Genomic DNA, 21,092 nt, shown 5'->3' with positions numbered 1-21,092 from the left:
AGCGCCCTTTAAAAGGACGTTATATATATTTTGGTCACTATATTTTTTTCATACATTTTGGTTCTTTGAGTCTAAAAAAACCACATTTTGGTTCCGGACTCGTTTTGTTGCAAGGAGCCTATACGTGACTCTAGTATCGTGTAGGGGTCAACTTGTTTGTAGAGAGACAAGACGCATAAAATGGAACAAAGTAGTAAAATTCCTAAATAATTTTGATTTTTTTTATTTTAAAAGTTAAAACTTGTCCAATTATGTTACGTAGTTGGTAAATCTAATTCTTGATTTAACATCACAATATCTGAATGACAAGTTTGACTTTGATATTACAAATATCTGAATAACACTTTATATTAAGTACACTTCGTACTAGTTTTGCCGTATCCCAGACGTAAAACGACATCGTAATTCTCTGGAATTTTCAAATTTGACGCCAAGATAATGCGTACTCCTACTATTTTTGTTTTTGGGATGATACGTACTTATTATAGAACTCACCAACTTTACAAAAAGCGACTGTATAACCACACAGTCACAAGCTGTATTATATACTGGGAAAACAAAACAAATAAATAAAAAATACACAGTACCCCTACTGGTGTGAGTAGTGAGTAGTGAGTAGTGAGAAGAGACAGAGAAGTAGCAGAGAAGAAGCGAAGCGGTGGGAGGGGTCCATTTTGCTTCAGTGCACGAAAATAACTCATTTCAGTGTATTGCATTTTTTTTTGGTCAACTTTCATCTCAATCAATCTTTTTTAAACTCTTCCTTCTGCTTGTAACTAACTCTACCAATATCAGTGTGCTCTCTTTCTATTTCTCTTTGCAGTTGAGCTATGCTTCGACTTTTAACATAAGGACCTCTAATTTTCAGCTACTTCTCAGATCCGCACCACATTCTTCTCAAAAACTTCTACATTGTCTATAATTATTCTTGAATTCCCTTTTTTCTTTTGGTTTTATTGTAGATCTTGCTTAATTTCAGTGCGTTTCTTCGCTTGTCTTAGTGAATTCCTAATATTTTTAAAAAAATCTTTTTCTGCTATTTTCCGTTCAATCTGTTGGTTGAGGAAATTGAATTGGTGCCCTTATTACATTTTCTGTACCTTTTTTGACGACTGTGGTTTCCGGGCCAGCTTGTACGCACAATTCCACCTGGTAATGTTTTTCGTCTCCATTGTGATTTGAACTTGAGAACACTAGGCCAAGGGTGCTATATTTTTCTTGCACTTTTCCCTCTTATTTGGATGGGATTAACTTAGAATCCTTATAATTTCATTTTGTGCTTTCACTCCTCTGCTCATTTCCACCTTTTTTCTAGTGATAAGTTTGGCTTGTTTGGACTGGCGGTGCTAAAATATCACGAGCTATTGCAATGAGAAAATACATGTAGGTCATTAGAGTAGCTGATAAATTTCTCCTCTAGAGTCCAAGTAAGTTGATGATCTCGATTAATACGTGCAAGATCAATGAGTGGACTAGCAGCGAAACTGTAAGACATTCTTTGTAGAGGTTCACTTGCATTGCAACACGGAAGTCATAAAGAAATTGATTTTTGCAGCTTCATGACTGTGTGAAAAAAAGATCACCTTTTTACAGCTGCAAGCTTGTTAATCCCTGAGCTGCTGAATCTCTTAAAAAAGTGTTTGCTTCCTATGGATAGTCATCTTTATATGGTGTCTTCGGAAATGAATATTGCCGTTAATACTACGTGTATAACTTAAACTCAAAATTCAATATGTGCGCACTACCATATATTTAACTAAGCTCTAAAAGCATTCTTCTTCTTCTTTTTTTAAATCTTTTTGATTAATGCAGGATTGAGTTGAAGTCCCATTGTTCCCAGCGTCAGGCTTTTAGTAATGGGGAAGTCTCCGGGAAAATGGATCAAGGCTGTGCTTTTTGGGAAAAAGTCATCCAAGTCTAGTTTGTCAAAGGTGTGAGAGGCTTTTATTGTACATTAGTGTTCTTGGCTGTCTCTGGCTGCAATAGTCAGTGTTTTCTAGTCTTAGATATTGCTACCGGGCTGGTTTTCGAAGACAATATATTCTCTCTCTTCCCTGCTCTTGTTGTTTTCCCTTATAAAAATGAATCCTGGATGCATGAAAATTACTTTCTGGCTGTGCTTTTAAAGTTATACGTTTTTTTTTTTATCTCTTTTATGAAACAATTTGCTACTTGTGTTAGATTTGACCTTTGGGAAATTAGAGACTTTCATGGATTATTAAGTAATCATCTTAGCTACTGGCTGTAACCCCCCCCCCCCCCCCCTCTTTCCCCCTTTTACTTATGAAATTGTTGATATTTTCATGATTTCTTTTTATATCATTTAGGGACAATGGCTTGATGAAATTTGAAGAACAAGATTATTAAAATCAGGTGCAAAATAAAACATTACTAGAGTGCAATGAAATTCATATGATTTGGTTGTGAGAGTAAAGAAGTGGGATGCAAATGTAATCTCTAATATATTAAGCCACTTATCTTAAAAAATTAATACTCTTCCGTTCCAATTTATGTGTCATACTTTGCTGGTTATTCTGTCACAAAAAGAATATCATACTTCCTTATGTAGAAGCAAATTTACTTTAAGTTTCCTGATTTACCCTTAACAAGATGATTTATAGCCACACCAATTTCTAGGAGCTGCTAAGCGCCCAGACCCAGAAATCAGTGAAAATGGAGTTCTTGGTACCAATCAAGCAGAAATAATATGAATAGCGAGCCAGTACTATATTTATAGATTGGAAAGAAGGGGCTCTCCAAAGGCGATGAAGGCACACATATTCAAAATCTCGGCTCCCCTCGGGGAAAAAGCAGGATACATAGTTGAAAGGGTGATCAAGGCCGAGTGCCTTCAAAGGTTGCTCTAGTTGCGTGAAGCCTTGTGGATTGATTGTGGGTGATGGCTTGTTTTTTTACCACAACTTTCAAAAGTCTTCATTTCTTTCTTAAACTCCGTGCCTAGTCAAACACCGCTACATAAATTGGGACGGGGGAGTAGTAAATAACCTACGTACCAAGCCTCAGTTTTAAATTATTCCACTGCTTTAACTCTAGCAATTTAAGCCTGTACACATTTATTTGAAATACTCTTTAGTCCAAAGTTTCCTTTTTCTTCGTATCTATAATTTTGCTTAAGAATAGTTTTCGAAATATTTACCATCTCAATCTGTGTTCCATATGTAGGACATCAGCGGTGAGAAAAGGTTTGTGACAAAGGCATTTGTGGGGGATCTTGCCCCTAATCCACCAATCCAGAATGTTGATAGGGGTTCTGAGACTGCAGTGGAGAAGGGGACAAGCATTGGCATCACATGTGATAGTGCTGCTTTATCCTCTGTGATACAAGATATAGAGTCGCAAGTTACAAATGGAGCGCTTTCAGCTGATGATGCCGAGTTAAAAAGGCTAGAGCAAGCTGCAACAAAAGCACAAGCAGCCTTTAGGGGTTACTTGGTAATGTTCATAGCACATCATATCACTATTTGATGAACAGTGGTGTCTTCACTAAAAATGCCAATATCCGTTGGTTAATATTTGACTTAGTTTACACTTGCAAATACATTCTGAATGTACATCCATATATGCATAAATTTCTAAAAGTGTAAACAAAATATAAAGCCTTTTATTCTGTTTATCAGGAGTTTTTTTGATGTTCTATGATCTTCTGCATTGCTATTTTCTGTGTGACTAGGAGTGTTATTCACCAAACAGTGATTGGGGACTTGAGTAAATGCATCCTCATGATGATCCAAGTTTCAGATGCACTAATTGGGTGTATTTGTGTTTCTTATTTCTTTTACTTTACTTTACTTTACTTCTGGATAAGAGAGGTGTTTCTCTTTATGTATATCAAATTTCAAATAGAATCCGATATAAAGTCTAGAAGCTAAATCTATATATCTTGCTTGCCTGCCTGTCTGCAGGGTTCAGTATTGCTATAAGTAGAATAAGTGGTTTACTAAAAACTGAAAAAGCTCCAATGCTTTTAGTTTCTTCTAATTACAAGCAAATAACCCACCTTGAATTGTTCTTTTTGTTGAAGGGGACCATAACTTATGTACTTGTAACATTTGTCAGGCTCGTCAGGCATTTCGAGCACTTAAAGGCATTATACGGCTCCAAGCTCTTATTCGTGGGCACTTGGTAAGGAGGCAGGCAGTTGCTACTCTACGCTGCATGCGGTCAATTGTTAGTGTTCAGGCATTAGCTCGTGGTCAAAGGGCTAGACTTTCAGATCCCGCCCATCAGGTCCTTAGGGGGTACAATTACGGAGAACTTAAGGTAAGTCTTGGAATAAATGTCTTATTAAATGCTTTTGTGAAAATGTCCTCCTTTTTCTTGCTCATCTCCCGCCACTATTCTCGTCCTGTTTCGTGAAAGCATTGTTATAAGAATGAGATTGACTCGATCTTTATGAGCAAAGATTAAGGAGCTAGTTTGACATATTATACCTGTAGGCTAGAAGAAAGTTCTATTTAACATTAGTTGGACCCCAGAATCATAGATTGCTGGTCTAAGCTTGGATAAATGAATTTGATAGTTTAAGTTATAAATTTATGATTTCATATTTTCTAAAACTTAAAAGAATTTTTGACAGTGCCTGTGTTTCTAATAGTGTGTCAATCACTAAGTTGTTCCAAAATGAATAGTGTCACATAGAATTGGATGTGGGATTATCTTCAATTGCCATCTATTTCTTTTTGATGAAGAATCTTCAATTGCCATCTTCGAATGCATTATTAAAAATATGAATCTTACATAAGCAGAGTTATTTCTTATTGAAGCAATCACGGTCAAATATTTTTTTATGTTCTGTAATCTTTTCTACTTTCTTTAAAAGTTCTTTAACTATGTATGAACTTTTTTGAGCATTTACTTAGTTTCCATCCCAATTTGCTCCATCTAATTTCCCTTTTCGTCATCTTAATCTACTTTACCAATTTTCCCCAAGTATTCTGCCTCTTAAGAATTCAAATCAATAAAATGAGTCTCTAAATGGGACCAGTTAAATTTGTACATAGATCATGCTTTTCTTATATTGAGCATACCCTCTTCATCCAATGTTTTCACTTTGAAAGTATGAGGTCCCATCCCAAATGGTGTTTTGTCACTTTTGATAAAGTTAGCGGAGCACAAAATGCAAAGTTTGACTTTGTTGCCAGCGATCACCATGAACATGTATCAGATCTGCTAATGTGCCTCTGTTCCTGTTCTTTTACCTTGATAAGTTTCTGGATAGTTTTCATGTGTTTTACACATGATATATAATATGTTTGTGCTATTGACCCTGCATTATGTGTGTTCTCTGTTTGACCAGGATGCTAAGCAGGTGGACTTAACTGTTGTAAGCATGTCTGTTAGGCCAGAAAAGCTAACAGCTAGTGCATTTGTTTGCAAGGTATTGTTGACCTTTTCTCCCTCAGATGAAACAAAACAGAAAGAATCCATCTTAGAAGGTTAGAATAACCTGGTATCTGATATATCTTCAACTTTCTGTTTCTTTAATATATAATAAGTTGATTTTATAATAAGTTGTAATAGAGTAACACTGTCTTTTTATCTTTTCCTGCATTGTAAACTTTGCATCTTCTTGATGCCTTATGTGAAATCCATTACCTTATCTAAAAAAATAAAAATAAAAAAGTTGATTTTATAAAAAGGTTTGTTTTGTTTTATTGGATAAAGAAATTTGATATTCTGCACATATGCCCAAGTTCCCAAATAATCCTAACTTCCTCTGCATCATGTCCATCCTTTACTACAACTCGCCTTGTCTGAATGAGTATAACTGATGCCTCTTTTGGCCCTTTAGTGATCTGGAATATTTTGGATTTGTCTTTATTGTGATGATAGTCATAGTCTTCTCAGGTCAATTTGATAGTGCCTTGATGCCTTCCAAGTCAGCTGAAACCAGAAAGTTGTGATACTATATTTGCCGAGGAAGTTAAATATGTGTAGTATCAAATCGGTCTTTGATGCCTTAATCCTTGGAAAAGAGTTATTTACTAGTTGAGAGGTTGTTCAGGTTCTTGTTCATGGTATATTAAGAGTTGTCAGGTACCAATATATTCTGAAAAGAATGGTAGGATTACGGTAAAGGAAGAAGTGTTCACGCAGAGGGAGGAAGGAGGGGAGTTGCTTCAAATGACAAAAGCTAATACCATATGATGTACATCACTAAGCTCTAATGATATTTCTTCTGAAATGGATGTGAAGGATAACAAATGAACGTAGTAACTGATGACAAGTAAATAGTAAAATATTCTTTCTGTAGACATGAATATAATTTGACAGTTCTATTGTTTCTTGTTTTAGCTTCTTGCTGCAGTGCCAATCGCCATGCCCTTGAGCCTTCAGTATGATGAGTGTGAACCTAATTCAGTTTGGCAGTGGCTTGAACGCTGGTCGCTATCTCGCTTTTGGGAGCCACTTCCACAACCAAAGAAAGTTGTTGACACAAAGTCACAGAAAAAACAAGCCAGCGCACAGACTGTTGGGACAGAAGTAGTAAGATCAAAACGGAGTGTCAGGAAGGTTCTTTCAGCAGCAACTGGTGATGCTAGTACTGTAAGTTCTTCTGAACCAGAAAAAACCAGGCGTAACATGAGGAAAGCCATGACTCATCAGATAGAATCAGTGCAAGATCAACCTCAAAATGAACTTGAGAGGGTCAAACGGAATCTAAGAAGAGTTACTGCAGCTGTGGCAACACCTCCAGAAAAGTCAGACGCAGAAACTGATAAGGCACGACAGATTCCTATTCCAGCTCAAGCTCAGGCAAAAACCTCAATATCCTCAGCTTCTAATGTTGGTGAAGTACTGGTGGTTAATTCTCCTGAGAAAACAAGTGATTCAATTTCTGAAATTGACAATTTAGCTTTGACTGAAGCTCTGAGTGATTCAATTTCTGAAATTGACAAGTTAGCTTTGACTGAAGCTCCTATGCAAGTAGCTGGGGAGGAACCAAATGATGTGTTGCATGATCATCCTACAGTTGAGCAACAGCAATTAGAAGAGGAAAATGTTGGTAAGAGCAAGAACAGTCCAATTGTTAATGAGGAGCTTAGCTCCAAAGAAGATCAAACTAGTAAAGAGAGAACTAGGAGGAGGCGATCTCTTCCATCAAAGGAAGAGAACTCTGAGAATATCTCTCAGAATACACCAAGTGTACCCAGCTATATGGCATCAACTCAATCTGCAAAGGCGAAGCTTAAAGCACAAGGGTCTCCTAAGGTAAGTGAAGATGGAGCTGAAAATGGTGTTGTCCGGCGTCATTCTCTACCATCCTCTACCAATGGCAAAATCAGCTCATTGTCACCTCGGGTGCAAAGGCCTGTTCAAGCAAATGGAAAAAGTGGAAACAAGAACAACAGATCAATGTCAGTTTCTAAAGATGGTAAGAAACTAAGAATACAGACTTCTCTTTCCAAGTTTGCCTTTTATAGGAAAATATACTTTCTTGTTGAGTTGTATGGAAAGTTTTGAAATTTCCTTTTGATGACGCAAAGCTGCCTCAAATTAGTTCCTTCATTATTGCTTATATGTTAATTGAAATGTTTTTTAGTTTAAATAAATAAGAAATAAAGTTGCTTATCAAAAAAGTAAATCAATATTTTATTTACAAGCTTGAATTTAGTCAGGTCAAGTAAGCTATATCTGGAAAATTTCTTCTTCTTAATTAACTTATTTCAATCATTGATGATTAAAATCCATTCTTTAAGACTGGATGATGCTGCGTCATTGTTTCTTTGTGATCACCTCTATGCTGGTTCATGAAAGTCTATCTCTCTCTCTCTCTCAGGTGCCAATTAGAACTATCAAACCACTTGCATGTGTATAATGGATTAATGTGTATTTCTTTTATTGCTGTGTTTTTGATGTCCTCTTTCTTGTTTTCTTCTCAATTGGTTCTTGTAGTCATTAGGTCAGATGTTTACGAGCTCTTTAATTTTCATTGACTTGAATAACGTCACCTTCTGAATAGAACTCTATGGATATAGAGGACATATATAACTGACTCCAACAAGTTTGAGATTGAGGTATCATAGTTGAGTAGTGTCATCAACTCCTCAATGATTACCTTTTTTTGCGTTTGCAGAAAAAGCGCTTCAACCTGGTTGGAGGAGATGAGTTCAACAATTTGCTCAATCAACAAACAGTAATGGTGCATGTGGTGGCAACTTTGTTTCTTGTGCTATCTTCAAAAGTTTTAACTGCTAATTCAGAACAGCTGTTGTTTGATATCATTAGCATCTTTATCATGTTTCCATTAGTGGTGTGGGTTTGTTTGCATGAGAATGTACAGTTGGTTGTAGAACGAGAGAGAATGTTTCAGTTAACAGCATGTATGTTTTATTTTTTATCTACTGTTTTTACTTTTTACTAATTGATGCGGTAAGCTCCATATGCTTTTGACATAATTACCTTGAAGAGTATATTGTGCATTCATAAATATGGAAAGAATGGTTTTATGACATATTACAAGTGTTCTTTTACACATTGTAGTGTCATTTTCCACCATTAATTACATCTGCATGACCTAGAAGAAATTGGCTGCTAAACACGTTCATATCGGGCATTTGTACTACCTAAAAAGTTTTTCAAAAGCAAAAAAAAATAAAGAAGTGAAATTACTAGAGAAATAGGTATTTTTGGAATATTCATTCGATAAATGTGGTTGTATATCCTTAAATCGGATAACAATTAAATTTGTACGCGATTTTAAGGATACATGGATTGATTCAACACAAATAATCAAGAATATTAGATAAATGAATTAAAGACAAGATTAACTATCAAACCAGTTATGATGTTATGGCCTAACCCGAACCTAGGTTGAATAATAATTTTGCCCTCGATTGGACCCTTGGCTCGAGCACAGTTATGAACAAAGAACAGAACAATTAAATAAGAAACTTTTGTAGTAGCTAGAAAGCAGAGAATGAATTTGTATTGCTTTGATTCGTGTGTTGCAAACTTGCAATGTGAGTTACAAAAGAAAAACTGCCCCTTTATATAGTAGGAGAGTTTCATCCCTAGCACAAGTCTAAAAAAGGTAAAAATCTTCCTTTCTCGTTAATTACTGATCCGTAATCGTCATCGAGCGATATCTGCGCCGTGATATCCGGTTAGGTACGGATATCACGACCCTTTATCCGTCGTGAGTAACCGTTTGCTATATTTCCCGAGGTCTTAGAGCATGTTCTGGGTCCAGGGAGCGTTGCTTTATCACGCCCGGTGATGAACACATCATTCACCTTTCATTGATCTTGATACGAAGGGATTCCAGCCTCGATTTCGGCCTCGTGTGTCCGTGCCCTTCTTCCGTCTTCTTCACCGGGAAATCGGAGTATGCATTGTTCCTGATTTTACCCATATACAAATAGTCCCCTTGTTTTTCGGAGAGTAGGTTTACCGAAACGATAGGAAACGATAGATGAACCCCGGTCCTTTCTTCGTACGTTACAACTGAGATGGCTGGTAAACCGAAACGTCCCATCAGTCGCATCGTTTTGACTTCGGACACGTGCCAGTCACCTGCTGGTTGCCTTCGAATGCAAAACGTCGCGCATTGATTGTCTTCCCCCTATAAAAACTTCAACCTTTTTCACTTCTTTCACATTCTGACTCTAGATTTTATCCCCGAACTTTCAAACGGTTTTCAACTTCTCCAAATCTTCATACCTTGCTCTTTGAGCCTTCATATCTTCATCTTCATCCTCATACATTTTATTCGGACCTTCAACCCATACCTTCATACCATCTTCAAATCTTCATATTTTCTTCAAACCTTCATACTCTTCTTCAGACCTTCATATTTCACAAATTGCAATGGCAAAAACCTCCAAGTCAGTGGCTCAGTAGGCTGCTCCTTCATCTTCCCACCCGACCGCAGATGCCGAGGTGTCCGTTCCCGAAGTGGCTCAGGAGCCTCCTATGAAGAGCTTCATACCCGGGGGCTGCTCTATCGGGGACGATTTCAAGGATGAGAAGGCCTCTAGCCAACAAGACCGAGGCGAGGGAGCATGGAGATACATATGCTCCGTCACTGAAGAAACCCTACCCATAGTTCGAGCGGACTGTAAATGGGAGGGTAAGGATGTGGTTGTTCCCGGGCCCAATGACGATATCACTACTCACGTGAAGGGGTATCTGAGTGTTTACACTTTCCCCTTCACGCTCGCCCTTGTGGACCCCATAGTCCTTGCTTTATGCAAAAGGCAGGAGGTGTGCCTTGGGCAAATCCACCCGTCCTTCTGGCGGACCGTGATCCTCTTACGCCATTTCGTGAACAACACTGAAGCCCCTCGATTCACCCTCAACCATCTACTTTGCCTACACAGTCCCCGAATCTTCCGAGGGGGACTGATCAAGCTCGTTCGCCGAGCAAGCAAGGCTCCTTTCTCGAGCATCGATGAGGATCGAGACCGAGGTTGGCAGGGGAGGTTTGTTTGGGTGAAAACCGAATACCTGATCCCTCCCGAGTTCCCGCCGTTCCCCGAGGAGTGGAACGTATCCCGTTTCTCGTACGTATTGTCTTTTTTGAGTATTCCTTTCTTTTTTTATTCTTTATCTCATTTCCTATGCTTGTGGTCGTGCAGCTGTTGCCCAAGTTCCTGATGCAATCCCCCGATTCAAGGAGTGGATCGAGGGGATCTGCAAGCAGATGCCATACTCTGAGTGTGCATGGCGCAAGCTTTCGAAGGGCAAATGGGAGGCCCGTTCTCATGGTGAGATTCTTCCTTGAATAATTATCACCATGCTCTTAACTTACGTATTGCTAACCTTTTCTCTTTTCTTACAGGTTTGCCTAAGAGCACCGAACTTAGGTCGTTGGATGAGGACAAGGATCTATCCTCGGTTACCGAGTCCTCCATTTAGGGGCAGCCCGGGGTTTCCACGAAGGAGGAGAAGAATAAGAGAAAGTCCTCGGGTTCCCCGTACATCGAGGCGAAGAAGAAGAAAAGGGTGGCCATCCAAGTCCGGAGGCCCAAGAAGAGCACCAAGTCCAAGGTATGAGACCCCGATTCTCTCTACCGGCTCAGGGATGAGCCCCAATATGACGACCTTTTCATCGCTCATGGGTCGACACTTAATGAGGAGGAGCAGGCGATGACCAAGAAAAAGGATCACGAGGTTGATCCCCCTCTAACTCGGGAACCAGAGGGAGAGATATAGGTTGTGGCCTCCCAGGAAGCCGCCCCTGCTCCGAAGGAGGCAACCGATATTATTGACCTCGCGGAGATGCCCTCCTATACCGAGTCTATGCTCGAAGAGGCCGAAGCGGGCAAAGAGAAGTCAAGCGAGGGAGCATAGGGCCCAGATGATGCCCTCAACATGTTTTTTGATGGCATGGATATGGCCACACTGGAGGATTTTTTCGGGAGCTGGCGAGCCAAGTTTGAGCCCAAATTAGTGAAGCAATTTCCTGCTCCGAGCATAAGAGAACGGTCATTCTTTCAATGCCGAAGGATGCCCGGGTCATGTCCGTTCTAGTGGGCATAGCCAGCTACCTCCGATGCCTGGTGACCGAGGAGGACCAGGCAAATATGAATGAGGTGGGCACATCGAGCCTATTCAACGAGGCGCAACAGGCACTGAACTGGGTAAGGCGTCAACCCCTTTGTATCCCTTTGTGAATCTTGCTTAGGTTTTGATGTCTTCTGCTAACTTCATTGTTTTTCAGGCTTCATTGCTTCTCTATGAAAGATTCCTCTGGTACCGCTTGGAGATTAACTAGCTCGGGTTCGAGCTCTAAGAGCAGGTCTAGAAGAAGGACATGTATAGTGCTCTTAGTGAGTAGCAGGACGAGGCCCTTAAAGACCTCCTGATTCTCCAGGCTGAGTTGGAAAAAGCTCAGAAGCAGGCCTCGACCCTGAAGCGGGAACATACTGAACTAGTTAAGAAGGTAAAGGTCTTTGAGGCTAAAAATGAGTAGCTAGTCGTGGTGACTAACAACACAACTTTGAAGGTCCAGCAGAAGATATACCGAATCGACCAGCTTCGGGCCGAGATGGACGAGGTTAAGGCCACGACTGAAGTGTGGAAGGGTAGGATGGACCTACTGGCTTTGGAGAAGGAAGCTGCGAAGGCAGAACTGGCATCGGTTGAGAACCAACTTCGGGTGGCGAAGGACAAAGTCGATAAGTGGTCTCAGCTGAGTGATGATCTCCAGGCACCACTGAACTCGGCCATCACGGAATGGGATGCCCTTGGTCAAGAATATGCTGCACTGAGGTCCAAAGTAGATGCGACCTCTGCTGATGCCGAGGAAATGGTGGTCCAGTATAAGGCCGATGTGGAGGCAGCCGAGACCCGCTTAAAGACAAAGACTGAGTATATAAAGTGGCTATCCAGAAGAGAGACCCTCGAAGAGATCCATGCCCGAGGCTTTGATCTCTCGGCCGAGATGGAATAAGCTAAGAGACTCGAGGCTGAGGCAAAGTAGCTCTATGAGCCCAAGGGTCTCGAAGGCTCCGAGGTCTCTGACGATTCTGGCGACAAGTCGGGCCCCGGTGAAAACCAGGCGTAGATGCCTTAGTATTTTTTCAATTTTTCTTTGTGTTTGTTTTGTTTATTTTGAGGCCGTTCTATCGAGCCTTTTTAAATATATTTTGGAGTATATAAAAGTTTTCCCTTTCTGGCAATACCGTGTCTTTACTTTTTAGCATCTTTTTGCAATTTCTATTTGCTTATTGTTTTTGATGCCTTAGCATAAAATCAGACTTCGATGCCACTTTGGTTTACTTGTGGTTTTGAACCCTCGGTGAGACCGAAGATTTTTAAGATGCTTGAGTGTTTTTAGACGATATTTTTTCCGAGAGTAACCATTTAGTAGGTTTTGAATTTTTGTAAGGGCCTTACTTTCTGGTTACAGACTTCGGACGTCTCCGACCATTTTTAGGGTGGCCGTAGCCTTTTTTATTTGGGCACCGCCTAATGGTTTTGGTACCTCAGGGATTCAGTAGCCCGGGTTATCCGAATTTTCATCGGCGACAGTCCCCGAGTAGGGGCAGTCCGTGGGCTCGACAATCCCTGAGTGGGGGTAGCCCGTGGGCTTGACAGTCCCCGAGTAGGGGCAACCCGTGTGCTTTAGGATCCGAGATAGAAAACAAATGCATAGTAACAAAGTGTAAGAGAAGTAAAGATTTCTTTCATTACTTAATATCCAAGGTACACGATCGAAGGCATATAAAAACTTGTGCCATGGCTAGAGTGGACTATGTGGGCACTGTTCATACGACCGTTTGGCCCTTACAAAGAATCCTAACCACCAAGCCTTAGCTTTTAGCACATAAAAGTTCCCTTTTCCCTTGCTACATATCTTAATCCGAGGGTGATGGCCCCCAGTATTTGAGGTCGAACTCGTGAGGGCTTGGATATTGTTGACCTAAAGAAAACGATCATTGATTCCGGTTTGAACCTGGTCTTTGAATCTAAGGTAGCACGTTTTAATGTTGCCTTGTTAAAAACCTTGCCGGAAAACCCACTTCGGGACAAAATCGGTTCAAGGGAAAAAGAGTGCAAAACGTGCTTTCATAGCTAATAGCCACATCCGTCCTTGGCTGATTACCTACATACGTTAGTCCAATTTTTAACAGGATTAAAAAGTAACTGAGTTCGTATCTTAGCAGTAGTACCGCTTTAAGTGTGTCATGTTCTAGTTATTTGGTAGTTGCACCCCGTTTCCCGCTTCGAGTTTATATGTGCCTTTGCCGGTTATTCTGACGACTCGATATGGTCCTTCCCAATTCGGGCCCAGTTTCCCTTCGTTCGGGTTCTTGGTGTGTAGTGTTACTTTTCTCAACACCAAGTCCCTGACTTGAAAGTGTCAAAGGCTGGCTCTTCGGTTGTAATACCTTTCTATTTGCTGCTTCTGGGCATCCAAACGGACCATGGCGGCCTCCCACCTTTCATCCAATAATTCCAAGCTTGTGATCATGGCCTCGTCATTTTGCTCTTCGATCGCGTATTAGAACCTGAGGCTTGGTTCTCCCACCTCGACTGATATTAAGGCTTCGGCTCCGTAGACCAAAGAAAACGGGGTGGCCCCGGTGCTTGATTTCGAAGTTGTACCGTATGCCCATAAGACTTCGGGCAGGATCTCCTTCCATTTCCCTTTCGAACCGGTCAACCTCCTTTTCAGGTTTTGAAGTATAGTCTTGTTCGTTGATCCTGCCTTCCCGTTTCCACTAGGATGATAAGGCGTTGATAGTATATTTTTGATCTTGTGGTCTTCAAAAAACTTACTCACCTTGCTGCCGACGAACTATTTTCCATTGTTTCAAACAATCTCGGCCGGTATCCCAAATCGATATATTATATGGTCCTAGATGAAGTCAATGACTTATATCTCTCGGACCTTTTCGAATGCTTGGGCCTTAACCCATTTGGAAAAATAATCGGTCATGAATAATATGAATTGAGCTATACCGGGTGCCCATGGCAGGGGACCGACAATGTCCATTCCCTACTTCATAAACGGCCATGGGGACAGGACGAAGTTCTTCGCATCCTTCTCCATTTCAGTCTAGTAGTAGCCGACCCTAATTAGTTTTCGAACCAAAGATTGAGCCCTCAAATGGTTCCCCCATGTGCCTTCGTGAACTTCTCTCATGGCGTATTCGGTCTCCTCCGGTCCCAAGCATCTGTCTAGCGGGCCGTCGAAGGTCCTCCTGAACAATGCCCCTTAGACCAAGCTAAATCTGGCAGCCTTGGTGCGCATGGCTCTCAATTCTTTGGGATCCAAAGGAAATTTTCCTGTCTTCAAGTAGTCTATGTATTTGTTCCTCCAATACCACGTTAAAATCGTTGAGTTTTCTTTGGTGTGGCCTTCTTCTATCACCGAGTTCATTAGCTTCACTACTTCTCCCAAACTGAATTCATCGGAATCGACCGACGGCCCCAAGTTAGCTAATGCATCGCCCTCGCTGTTCTGATCTTGGGGTACATGCTGTAGGGTCCATTCCCTTAATTTGTGTAGGGTTACCTGTAATTTGTCCAAGTATATTCGTATCCGTTCTACTTTCACTTTGAACGATCCGTCAACTTGATTTACCACAAGGAGGGAGTCACACTTACCTTTGATCACCTCAGCCCCAAGGCTTTTAGACAATTCTAGACATGCAATCATGGCCTCATACTCGGCCTCGTAGTTAGTTAATTTCACAGTTCTAATAGATTGCCTAATTACATTTCTCGTAGGTGGTTTCAGTACGATACCGATCCCGAACCCCTTCGCATTCGATGCACCGTCCATGAAAAGGGTCCAAATCCCCGAAGTGGTCCCTGAGGTTAACAATAATTCCTTTTCGACTTTGGGTATTAAGGCCGGCGTAAAGTCGGCCATAAAATCTGCCAAAATATGAGATTTTATGGCGGTTCGGGGTCGATATTAGATATCGTACCCGCTAATTTCTGCGGCCCATTTGGCCAACTGGCCCGAGAGCTCGGGCTTGTACATGATATTCCTTAGCGGGTAAGAGGTCACGACACATATGGGGTGGCATTAAAAGTATGACTTTAGCTTCCTGGAGGCACTTAGCAAAGTGAGCGCCAATTATTCTAGGTGAGGATACCTTGATTCAGCCACTCCCAGGGTTCTACTGACATAGTAAATAGGAAATTGCGTACCTTTATCCTCCTGGACTAAGACTCCACTTACCGCTACCTCGGAAACCACCAAGTAGAGGTACAACTGTTCGTTCGCCTTTGGAGTGTGCAGTAGGGGGGACTCGATAGGTACCGTTTGAGTTCCTCCAAAGCTTGCTGGCATTCCAGGGTCCAAGAAAAGTTGTTCTTGTCCGAGGACCTCGAGATGAACCGGCCCAAGGCGGCTATACGCCCGGTCATCCTTTGGACAACTTTGACGTTGTCCACCACTGTGATGTCCTCTATGGACTTTATTTTGTCAGGGTTGACCTCGATCCCCCGATTAGATACCATGAACCCGGGGAATTTTTCCGATCTGACCCCAAATGCGCACTTCTCCGGGTTCAGCTTAATATTGTATTTCGTTAGTATGTCGAAGGTCTCCTGCAAATGTTTCAAATGGTCCTATGCTCGTAGGGACTTGACCAACATATCATCAGTATAAACTTCCATTGATTTTCCTATCTGTTCTTCGAACATCCGGTTTACTAGGCGTTGATAGGTGGCACTGGTGTTCTTTAATCCAAACAACATTACATTATAACAGAAGGTGCCAAACATAGTGATGAAAGAAGTCTTTTCTTGATCGTCCGGGTTCATCTGAATTTGGTTGTACCCGAAATTGGCATCGAGGAAGCTGAGTATCTCATGCCCGGTCGTCGCATCGATCATCCGATCGATGTTACGCAAAGGGAAAGAATCTTTAAGGCATGCTTTGTTTAGATCTTTGTAATCTACACATATTCATAGCTTATTCCATTTTTTAGGCACTACCACTACGTTAGCTCGCCAGTCCGGGTATTTAACTTCCTGGATGGATCCTATTTTAAGGAGTTTGGATACCTCGTCCTTGATGAACGCATGCTTGATCTCGGTCTGCGACCTCTTCTTCTGCTTAACCGTATGGAACTTCGGGTCCAAACTCAGCTTATGAGTGGTTACCTTTGGTGGGATCCCTAACATGTCAAGATGGGACCAAGCGAAACAATCTACGTTAGCTTTAAGAAAATCAATGAGTGTTTTCCTGAGCTCGGGGGTTAACCCCGTGCCTAGGTATATCTTTCAATCCAGTATGTGTTCGATTAATATGACTTGCTCCAACTCTTCGACCGTCGATTTGGTGGCGTCGGTGTCATCAGGAGCAATGAATGATCTTGGGACTCCTTAATCATCCTCCTCATCTACTCCTCGTTCCTCAGGTTCGGCCGAGACCAACATCTGTGATTGCTATTTAATTGTTTCCTTTCTGGTCGGCTTTGCGTTTTTCCCTTGTGATGGATACTTTGTGCACTTTATCATTGGCCCTTGGGGGACATCGACCCCTCCGATGATCATGTTGATGACATGCTGAGGCTCCTCTTGTTCGACCTTTTTGTTGGCGTCCCTGTTCCTGAAGTGGTTTTTGGCTCGATCACTTAGAAATTCTCGGAGGTGTCCGTTGTTGAACAACCGGGCAACTTCTTCTCTCAGTTGTCGGAAATCTTCGGTCCTGTGACCATGAGTGTCATGATACTTACTCATCAATTTAGGATCTCTTTAGGTAGTGTCAGACTGTAATGGTCGATGCCACTTGGTCTCTTTGATGCGCCCGATGGCTTAGACGATGCTGGTAGCATCAATGTTGAAGTTATACTCTAATAATCTCGGTGCTTCCCTACCTCCGAGCAGCCTGTCGAAACCATATTTGCTCATCAGACCTCGACTACTGGGCCCTCGATCACTTCTCTTCTTATTCCTCGTGGGATGATTCTCGGATCCACCGCGTTGTATGTTGGTACCGATCCCAAATCGGTCTTGACTCATGATCAACGGCTCTCTTAGGCCTGTCATCGGTCTTGGTGGGTTAAACAGACCCAGAAAGAGCTCCGAGTTGGTCATCCTCGATCTTGATCTTTCACTATTACCTGTTGTGGACGTCGGACCAGGTCACCGCTGGGTACTCTACCAATAAGTCCTTGCCTCTCGAATCGACCTCCGAACGCCTCAAATCTAGCCATAAATCAACACAAGCTATAGGAATCTATTCCATATGATAAAGCTAAGTTCTTAATCAAAAGTCAAAATGTCACCTCAAAAAGTCATCCCCGAGCCCACGTCTTGGAATTAAACAAAAGTTACAAAATCCGAACACCCATTCAACCACGAGTCCAACCATATCAAAATTACTCAAATCCGACACCAAATCGCCACTCAAATCCCCAATTCTTACTCTCCAATCCCTAGCCCAAACCTCCCAAAATTTCACCTTAAAACCACATAAATCAGGTGGGAAATTCAATGGGTATTCAATATTAATGACTAAAAATGATCAAAAGTGTCTTATCTCAAGAAATCTCATGAAACCCCTCTCAAATATTGCCTCCAACTGAGCTTCAAAAGTTTAAAAATAAGAAAGAGACTAAAACCCTTCGAATTAAATTCTGCCCAGACGTCTCACACCTGGGCCCTATCTCTCCGCTCCTACGATACTGCTTCTGCGGACAAGCCCTAGATGCCCGTGCTCGTGCACCTACGGTCCCAAGTGCGCATTTGCGGGTGTGCTTCTGTGAGAAAACTTTCGCTTCTGCAGACCTCAACCTTGCCTCCTAAAATTCGCATCTGCGGAGACTCTGCCACATCTGCGGGCTCGCAGATGCGGGAAATCCATCGCACAAGCGACCATTGACCATCACACGCTGGACCGCACCTGCGAACCCCTTAGCCGCTTCTGCAGCTCCACATCTGCGGCCTATCCCTCACAGGTGCTGTTGCACCAAACCTGATCATACCAGCTCCTCCAAAATTCTAAAATCCAATCCGATTTCAATCTGAATCACTCCCGAGGCCCTCGGGACCTCAATCAAACATACCAAAAAGTTCTAAAATACGATACAAACTTAGTCGAGGCCTCAAATTACATCTATCAACATCAAAAATACGAATCACACCCCAATTCAAGCCTAATAAAAACTAATGAATTCCAACTTCTACAATCGATGAAACCTATCAAATCAACTCCGATCGAGCTTAAATTTCGCACACAAGTCATAATTGACACAAAAGACCTATTCCAACTTTTGAAATAAAAATCCAAGCCCGATAACCACAAAGTCAACTCTCGGTCAAACTTCTCAACTCTATAAACTTCTAATTTTTCCAACTTTCGCCATTTCAAGCCAAAATTACCTATGGACCCGTAAATCAATATCTGAACACACTCCTAAGTCCAAAATCACCATACGGAGCTATCAGAAACATCAAAACTTCATTCCTTAGCCATTTACATATAAGTCAACATCCGGTCAACTCTTACAACTTAGGCTTCCAACCTTGGGACTAAGTGTCCCAATTCATTTCGAAACATCCCCAGAACCAAACCAACTACCCCGACAAGTCACATAACAACAATTGAGCATAGAATAAGCAGTAAATGGGGGAACAAGGCTACAATACTCAAAATGACTGGCCGGGTCATTACATCCTCCCCCTCTTAAATAAACGCTCTTCCTCGAACGGGTCTAGAATCATACATGGATTCTCGAATAGGCGTGGATATCTACTCCGCATCTCACGCTCGGTCTACCAAGTAGACTCCTTGACTGGCTGACTCCTCCACAGCACCTTCACTGAAGCTATGTTTTTTGACCTCAACTTTCAAACCTGCCGGTCCAAAATGGCCACCGACTCCATATCATAAATCAAATCACCATCTAACTGAACCGTGCTGAAGTTTAAAACATGAAACGGATCACTGACATACTTCCGAAGCATGGAAACCTGAAACCTTTGATTAACACTCGATAGACTAAGCGGCAATGCAAGCCTATAAGCCACCCCTCCAATCCTCTCAAGCACCTCAAAAGGCCCGATATACCGAGGGCTCAACTGGACCTTCTTCCCGAACCTCATAACACCCTTAATGGGTGAAAATCCGAGTAATACCTTCTCTCCCACCATGTAAGCAACATCGCGAACCTTTCGATCGGCATAGATTTTTTGTATAGACAGCGTCGTGCAAAGCCTATCCTGAATCAACTTAACCTTGTCCAAAGCATTCTGTACCAAGTCAGTACCCTATAGCCTAGCCTCACCTGGCTCAAACCAACCCACCGGAGACCGACACCGTCTCCCATACAAAGCCTCATACAGATCCATATAAATGCTCAATTGGTAGCTACTGTTGTAGGCAAACCATGCAAGCGGCAGAAACTAATCCCAAGAACCCCCCAAAATCTATGACACAAGTGCGTAGCATATCCCCCAATATCTGAATAGTGCGCTCGGACTATCCGTTCATCTGAGGGTGGAATGCTGAACTTAACTCAACTCGTGTGCCTAACTCTCGCTGCACTGCTCTCCAAAACTGTAACGTAAATTATGTACCCCGATCTGAAATAATGGACACCGGCACACCGTGAATGTGAACAATCGCGCAGATGTAGATCTCAGCCAACCGCTCAGAAGAATAGGTAGTCCCAACTGGAATGAAATGAGCCGACTTGGTCAACCGATCCACAATCACCCAAATAGTAGCAAACTTCCTCAAAGTTCGTGGGAGCCCAACTACAATATCCATGGTGATACGCTCCCATTTCTACTCCGGAATCTCAAGCCTCTGAAGCAATCCGCCCGATCTCTGATGCTCGTACTTCACCTGCTCACAGTTTAGGAATCGTGCTACAAATCTCACTATATCCTCCTCTACCAATAATGCTGCCTCAAGTCCTGATACATCTTTGCGGCACCCAGATAAATGGAATACCGTGAACTGTGGGCCTCCTCAAGAATCAATTCACGTAGCCCATCCATATTGGGCATACAAATCTGACCCTGCATCCGCAACACCCTATCATACCTAATAGTAACCTCATTGGCATCACCGTGCTGAACTGTGTCCTTGAAGACAAGCAAATGGGGATCATCATACTGACGCTCTCTGATGCGATCATATAAGGAAGACAGAGAAACCACACAAGCTAGAACCGGACTGGTCTCCGAAACATCTAATCTCACGAACTAATTGGCCAAAGCCTGAACATCGGATGCAAGCGATCTCTCACCTACCGGAATAAATGCAAGGCTGCCCATACTCACCGCCTTTATACTCAAGGCATCATCCACCACATTGGCTTTTCTGGGATGATACATAATGGTAATATCATAGTCCTTTAGCAGCTCCAACCATCTCCACTGCCTCAAATTTATATATTTTTGTTTGAACAAGTGCTGGGACTCCGATGATCTATAAATACCTCACAAGACACACCGTAGAGGTAATGCCTCAAAATCTTTAATGCATGAACGATTGATGCCAATTCCAAATCACGAACATGGTAGTTTCTTCTCATGGGGATTTAACTGGTACGAAGCATAAGCAATCACTCTACCCTCCTACATCAAGACACATCCAATACCAATCCGAGAAGCATCACAATACACAGTATAAGAACTCGACGCTGAAG

The 21,092-nt window shown here is 42.0% G+C and overlaps 2 protein-coding genes across 5 annotated transcripts; both read left to right on the top strand.

The window, feature by feature from the left end:
- The first annotated feature begins 590 nt into the window (after positions 1-590).
- Positions 591-8,386, top strand: LOC104087163 (protein IQ-DOMAIN 31-like). Of its 4 annotated transcripts, XM_070185629.1 has the most exons (8): positions 640-707; positions 824-868; positions 1,813-1,931; positions 3,184-3,453; positions 4,078-4,281; positions 5,318-5,398; positions 6,316-7,396; positions 8,099-8,386. In XM_070185629.1, exons 3-8 carry the CDS (start codon positions 1,857-1,859, stop codon positions 8,128-8,130), a joined length of 1,743 nt encoding a protein of 580 aa, XP_070041730.1. In that variant the 5' UTR covers positions 640-707; positions 824-868; positions 1,813-1,856; the 3' UTR covers positions 8,131-8,386. The 4 variants fall into 4 exon arrangements, with proteins under 4 accessions (XP_033509544.1, XP_033509543.1, XP_070041730.1 ...); XM_033653653.2 differs by having other exon boundaries at positions 591-1,152; positions 7,985-8,108; XM_033653652.2 differs by having other exon boundaries at positions 593-1,152.
- Positions 8,387-12,013: 3,627 nt separating this feature from the next.
- On the top strand, positions 12,014-12,418 carry LOC138898969 (uncharacterized). Its single transcript, XM_070185079.1, has one exon. It carries the CDS (start codon positions 12,014-12,016, stop codon positions 12,416-12,418), a length of 405 nt encoding a protein of 134 aa, XP_070041180.1.
- Positions 12,419-21,092: the final 8,674 nt, after the last annotated feature.

Source organism: Nicotiana tomentosiformis, chromosome 9, assembly GCF_000390325.3.
Source record: "Nicotiana tomentosiformis chromosome 9, ASM39032v3, whole genome shotgun sequence".
NCBI classification, from domain to species: domain Eukaryota; kingdom Viridiplantae; phylum Streptophyta; class Magnoliopsida; order Solanales; family Solanaceae; genus Nicotiana; species Nicotiana tomentosiformis.
The sequence above is the reverse complement of the archived record's forward strand: the minus strand, read 5'-3'. Positions and strand labels throughout refer to the sequence as shown.

Excerpts from the sequence above, each read along its gene's own strand:
- LOC104087163 (XM_033653652.2), top strand. The coding sequence starts at position 1,857 with ATGGGGAAGTCTCCGGGAAAATGGATCAAGGCTGTGCTTTTTGGGAAA. Across the intron at positions 3,454-4,077 it reads CAGCCTTTAGGGGTTACTTG|GCTCGTCAGGCATTTCGAGC; the intron begins GTAATGTTCATA and ends AACATTTGTCAG. Across the intron at positions 5,399-6,315 it reads CTAGTGCATTTGTTTGCAAG|CTTCTTGCTGCAGTGCCAAT; the intron begins GTATTGTTGACC and ends TTCTTGTTTTAG.
- LOC138898969 (XM_070185079.1), top strand. The coding sequence starts at position 12,014 with ATGGACGAGGTTAAGGCCACGACTGAAGTGTGGAAGGGTAGGATGGAC.